The following is a 6,224-nucleotide window of genomic DNA, read 5'->3' as shown; positions in this document are numbered from 1 at the left end:
GATCTGGATAAGGGGATTAAGTGCACTGCCCCTAAATTCATGGACAACACAAAGTTGGGTGGCAGTGTTGATCTGCTGGAAAGCAGGAAGTCTCTGCAGGGGATCTGGACTGGCTGGATCAATGGGCTAAGACCAACAGAATGAGGTTCAACAGGGCCAAGTGCTGAGTCCTGCCTTGGGTCACAGCAGCCCCAGGCAGTGCCACAGGCAGGGACAGAGTGGCTGGGAAGCTGCCCGGTGGAAAAGGACCTGGGGGTGCTGGTGACAGCAGCTGAACGTGAGCCAGGGCGAGCCCAGGGGGCCAAGAAGGCCAAGGGCATCCTGGCCTGGATCAGCAATGGTGTGGCCAGCAGGAGCAGTGATTGTCCCCTGTACTGGGCACTGGTGAGGCCACACCTTGAGAGCTGTGTCCTGTCCTGGGCCCCTCACTACAGGGAGGACATTGAGGTGCTGGAGCGTGCCCAGAGAAGGGCAGCGGAGCTGGGGAAGGGTCTGGAGCACAAGTCCTGTGAGGAGTGGCTGAGGGAGCTGGGGGTGTTCAGCTCGGGGGGCACCTCACTGCTCTGCAACACCCTGGCAGGGGGATGTCAGCCTCCTCTCACAAGTGACCAGTGACAGGATGAGAGGACATTATCTCAGGCTGTGCCAGGAGAGATTCAGGTTGGACATTAGCAAGAAATTCTTCACAGAAAAGGTGACTAGTAGTGAAATGGACTGCCCTGTAAGGTGGTGGAATCACTGCTGCTGGAGGTGTTTGAGGAAAGACTGGATGTGGCACTCAGGGCCATGGTCTGATTAACATGGTGGTGTTCAGTCGTAGTTCAGACTCGATGATCTGGGACGTCTTTTCCAACTGAATTTATTCTGTGATTCTGTGCTTGGCCTGTAGTAGCTCTTTTTTTTTCTTTAGAGAAAAAGCATTGATATGTGCTGAGCAAGCTTGGGGCTTTTTTATATCTACCACGAGGGTCCTGCATTCTGATAGAAGACTTTAAAGATATGCAGTTACCATTGTTACACTGTAGGCATCTACTAAATTACTCTATATATTTTTTCACGTCAGCTGTTAAATTAGCCTGCAGGTCCATGGTTTGATGGACTAGATCCGAGAGTAGGGGAAATAGGCAACAGTGCAAGAGTGGCAGTAACTACTCGGCAGAAAAAGACGTTTGCCCTGGCTTGTTGATATTCTTTAACTGAATGCTACGGTTTGTTTTGGTTTTGCTTTGTTTTACTGCCGGGGCGGCGCGGGGCGGAGGCGGCGGGGAAGCGGTTCCGGGGCGGGGAGGGCGGTGCCGCGGCTCATGTGACAGCGGCTCCGAGGGGAAGCGGCGGCGGAGCCGTGCGGGGCGCGCCGGGGGCGCCGACAGGTACGGCGGGGCGGGCGGGGAGCGCCTCCGCACCCCCCTCCCGAAGCGCGGTGGTCGGGCCCAACCGAGCGCCCCTCCCGGCGCGGCTGGGAGCGGCTGTACCACGGCAGCGGGAAGGGGGGTGGCGGCCGGCCGGGCCTCGGAGACGGAGCGCGCCCTCGCTCCGGCCGCTGCCCTCCTCGGAGGCGGTGACGGGGCGGCTCTCGTCTTGTCTCGCAGGCCCGCGGAGGTGGCGGCGGCGGCAGCACCGGGCGGGCCCCAGCCATGGCCGACGTGAGTGCGGCTCCGCGGGGCGGGCGGGACGCGGGCGGGACGCGGGCGGTGGCTGCTGGCGGGGGTGGGGTCGGGGATGCCGAGGTCGGGCCGGGCCGGGCGGGTCGGGAGCTCCGGAGGTGCCCCGCCCGCTCCGAGCGGCCGCGAGTAACGCGGCGCCCGTCTCTGCCCGCAGGACCTGAAGCGGTTCCTGTACAAGAAGCTGCCGAGGTAACGCGGGGCCGTGCGGGGCGGGCGGCGGGGCCGTGCGGCGCCAGCCCGCTGCCTCGGGCAGGGACACTTCCCCTTCAGAGCCCCGTCAGCCTGGCCATGAGTAGCTCCAGGGTGGGGGGTATCCGCAGCCGCCCTGGGCAACGGGATTCCAGTATTCCTATTTCTTCTAGTATTCCTATTTCTTTCTAATATCTAACCTGAATTTCCTGGGTTTCAATTTGTACCCATTACTCCTTGTCCTGCCACTGCAGTCCCTCTCCAGCTTCCCTGTAAAGCCCCTTCAGACAGCAGAAGGTTGCTGTGAGGTCTCCACCCAACCTTCCCTTCTCCCGGCTGAACAGCCCCAACTCCCTCAGCCTGTCTTTGCAGGGGAAGTGCTCCAGCCCTCTTATCAGCTTCACGGCTTCCTCTGGACCTGCTCCAGCAGATCCATGTCCTCCTTATTATTGGGGCCACCAGACCTGTACTAAACAGAATAAATATTAATTAATGAAGGCATCAGGTTTTTTTTTTTTTCAATTTTTCCCATTTCTTGCACATTTGTTCACACAAAAAACCCTTTGCTACTGTGTTTTTAAAATGGTGTCTCTTCCTCCTTTTTCAGTGTTGAAGGTCTTCATGCTATTGTAGTCTCAGATAGAGATGGTGTGCCTGTTATCAAAGGTAACTTCAGCTTCTCGCTGTGCTCTGCAGCTGAAATCCTGATTGAACAGCAGGGGGTGGAGAAGTACAGAAAAGTCCTCCTGGTTATGCCAAATACCCGAATATCCCAAGTGGTAGAATTAAATTGGACTTTAAATAATTAAAGTTCAGTAGTTGATTATGTTTCTCTTTAAATATATCCTTTTGTTTGTGCCTTCAGTAATTGTAGTCCATGGAAGTTTTTCTCCATGACAGGGGTTGGAGTGCAGTAAGGTCCTTGGATCTTCAAGTCCCTCACAGGCTGATTGACACTAAGTAGTAGAGAGAGCTCGGCAGTGTTTTGTTGGCCTTTTTGGTACTGTAGTTTTTATGTTCTGCAGTCCTTGTTTCAGATGTTTTTGGCTTGTGAGTACAGTAGTTTAAGGATACAAAGATTCAAGTATTGCAGATTTATTTTGTTCGGTGCCCGGAGTATTCAAACACCCAGCAGGACTTGCACATCGTCACCTGTCTGCAGTCAAGTCACTGTGTGCCAGTAATCGGTTCAAAGGCTGGAATGGGTGCAATGGCACATGGAACCAAAGGGACGTCAGCAAAGGCATCCTAAAGGAAAAGGATTAAATATTTCTTAGGTGTGCTAGGAAGGATGGTGGTATAATGAGCTTTGATCATACAGAGAGCATTAAATTATTTCACAGCTCGTGAAAACGGTCTGGTGTTCCTGTGGGAGCACCTCAGATGTGTTACATGTTTCTCTGCCTTTGGCAGAGCGCTGAGCTGCATGAGGGTTTGGGATGCAGTCAGAGACACCATGTAAAGATAAGGATTTTCTTGTTTTGTTCTAGTTGCCAATGATAATGCTCCAGAGCACGCACTGCGACCTGGCTTTTTGTCCACCTTTGCCCTTGCCACAGATCAGGGCAGTAAGTTAGGACTCTCCAAAAACAAAAGTATCATCTGCTATTACAATACCTACCAGGTGAGTCACCTCAGTGTGCCCTGTCCTTGAGCTGTTCCTGCATTACACTGAGGAAGAGAAAGAAAGTTGTTTAAGCTCTGCTTGATTTTCACTAGGCTGCTATTGAAGTAATTTTGGTTTATTTCTTACACAGCTTAAATGGCTAAGACAAACTTTCACGGTATTTCTTAAACTTCTGTTTCTCAAAACTTGAGATTTACTTGTTGACAATGGGAAAGTGTAGTAGTTCTGAATTTGCAGGAGGTGTTGCTCATATGGTCCTGCGAATCTTTTATGAAGGGTTTATGTACTCTTTTATAAACCATGTTTATAATTAGTGACACCTAACATTAATTAAAGCAGATGCAGCGTACTTCATAGCTAATCTTGCTGCCAGTATGGCTTTGAGGTAAGGATGCTTTGAAATACCACTCACATGTTTCACAAATAAATTGATTATTTGTGTCCAATAGTCCATCATCTACTACATTTCTGCTCTTTCATGAGTTCTAGTGGTCCTGAGAGCTTTTAATTACGGCTGCAGTAAACTGACCAGCTGTTTAGCCTACAGTGTGTCAAGCTTGGTTTGGAAATTAGGTGGGTGGGTGAGTTAGTTTGCCCACATCAGTACGTTGCTTTGACTCTCTTGGTGCTACTAGCTTACTGTAGTGCCCACAGTTCCATTTCCCTGTTAATGGAAGAACAGATAGTCCTGCACAGGGAACAGTGTTTTAGAACAGTAAACCTGCCTGCCCTCCTGTTTCCTATGGAGGGTGTGTTCTCCACAGTGTAATCTGCAGGGTCTGCAGCTGGGGTAGGCTTCTGGTGGACAGCACGCTGCAGAATGTGGAGGGAAATGCCAGGTTTTCCATCTGCAGCTCCCTGTACTGTAGTGTGAGTTCTGTTGGTGCTTATAACCACAAATCTTAAGAAACAGGTACACTGAAAAGTCACCTCTGTGGCTCTTGCTCCTGCTTGTCCTTTAAACTGAGGAGGCTGCTTGTTGCAGAAGGAGTTTATGTGGAAAGAATTTATCAGAGCCCTGACATCCACGGTGTGTTAGCTGCTGGCTGAGCACTTCTCTCTTCTTGCAGGTGGTGCAGTTCAATCGCTTACCTTTGGTAGTGAGTTTCATTGCAAGCAGCAATGCCAATACAGGTATGTCTACACATTTGTTTTAAAGATTGCAGTATTTTAAGGCCCAGGTATTTTAATAATTGAAAATAAATTCCCTGAGTTCACTTCAAGCTGTTTTAACTTTGTTCCTGCTGTGAATTTTGTCAGCGTATTGTGAAAGGTGAGAAGGAAAAGGTGTGAGTGAAAATTGACAGATTTAGGTGGCTTGCTGGAGTTGTTACTCTTCTACAAGCATATTTCTCCTGTGATTAACCCTGCCCACGCTGCATGGGCAGTACTGTGCTGTACAAGGCAGCTGTTGGGTCTCTTTCTATCAGTCAAGTTAACATTCTACAGGAACACGTGCAGATTTGTCTTGAGTTCTGTGGGGTGGGGAAGTCCTTCAGCCAGGCCCTGTCCTTGCTGCTGAGGACATGGCTAATGAATGTGAGCAGAAGGGATTTAGTTCCGGTACAGCTTCTTGGGCCACAGTAGCGATGGAAGTGGCAAGGCAGTAGTGGGGGAGAGTTGTGCTGCACTGGGTGCCTCTTTTAGTGCCAGGGACTGTAGACACCCTGCCAGGGGGTGCTGCCCCCAGTTCACAGGAGAGTGAGTAGCTCACATGAAACATTTCAGGCTTTGAAAAACACTGCCTGTGACTTGGGACGGGGAGGGAGCTGTGGGCTTTGGAGGGAGGCTTCTTGGTGATGTTCTTTGAGGAAATATTCTGTCTCTTCTCTCTTTCCAGGGCTGATTGTAAGTTTGGAGAAGGAGCTCACGCCACTGTTTGAAGAACTGAGGCAGGTTGTTGAAGTTTCTTAACCCAATGGTATAGCCAGAGTGCAGCATTCCTCTGCAGCCCAGTGGACAGAAAGATTCAATAATCATCAGTCAAATAACACGTCTCCGAAGAAATACCACAGCTCCTTAGTGTACTAAGAGTAAATTGTACATAGTACTGAATCTGAAATGATCTACTAGTGTGTTGTAGGTGGATGTTACTTTAGGCCGTGCTTCTTGTATTGTGCAGTACTGGAGAGCCCACCAAAATAGCTCCCATGGAGTTTAGCTCAGCCGGCTGAGCCAGGTCGGCGCGATGCCCTTGGCTCAAAGGAGCGACCCCCGGATCTCTTTACAGGGCACCAGGCACATGGCAGGGTGTGTCTGTCCTCACGCTGGCCACCACTGCGTGTGGGAAGGCACATCAGGTGGGGGAGTGAGCAGAGACGTGGTTGGAGGCATTGTGAGAGCAGGAATGTTAGCGCTGATGTGTCGGTACAATCGGTCGGGATCCCAGCCTGCTTACACGGGGTGCACTTTGGCAAGGGAGTGCTACTAATCTGGATGCTGGCTGCATCCTGCTTCCACTAGGAAGAAAGCTGTTTCTATGGAAGCTATTGCTGTAGGGGTTTTCATGATGCCTAGCTAAAAGCACCCAAACAATGTCTCACTTCTTCATGGGGTTTTTTTGTGTAATATGGTTGTGAAGATCTCATGTCTCATAGTCTTTGTGTGGGTTCATCACTGGTGACACTCTCAGCTTATTTACCCTTAGGTTTTCTTAAGTAAATAAATATAAATAAAATACAGTATTTTTAAATGACAGAGCCTGGTCCACTCTTCTGTTGCACTGTAATACCCCACAGCACATC

At 50.4% G+C, this 6,224-nt stretch overlaps 1 protein-coding gene across 1 annotated transcript; it reads left to right on the top strand.

The window, feature by feature from the left end:
- Positions 1-1,282: 1,282 nt before the first annotated feature.
- On the top strand, positions 1,283-6,177 carry LAMTOR3 (late endosomal/lysosomal adaptor, MAPK and MTOR activator 3). The gene is made up of 7 exons (XM_041484271.1): positions 1,283-1,370; positions 1,590-1,643; positions 1,819-1,853; positions 2,461-2,519; positions 3,344-3,477; positions 4,551-4,614; positions 5,321-6,177. The coding sequence occupies exons 2-7, from the start codon at positions 1,635-1,637 to the stop codon at positions 5,392-5,394; spliced, it is 375 nt and encodes a 124-aa protein (XP_041340205.1). The 5' UTR covers positions 1,283-1,370; positions 1,590-1,634; the 3' UTR covers positions 5,395-6,177.
- Positions 6,178-6,224: the final 47 nt, after the last annotated feature.

This window comes from Pyrgilauda ruficollis, unplaced genomic scaffold (genome assembly GCF_017590135.1).
Source record: "Pyrgilauda ruficollis isolate IOZ18807 unplaced genomic scaffold, ASM1759013v1 scaffold65, whole genome shotgun sequence".
Lineage (NCBI taxonomy): Eukaryota > Metazoa > Chordata > Aves > Passeriformes > Passeridae > Pyrgilauda > Pyrgilauda ruficollis.
This window is presented reverse-complemented; position numbering and strand designations above follow the sequence as displayed.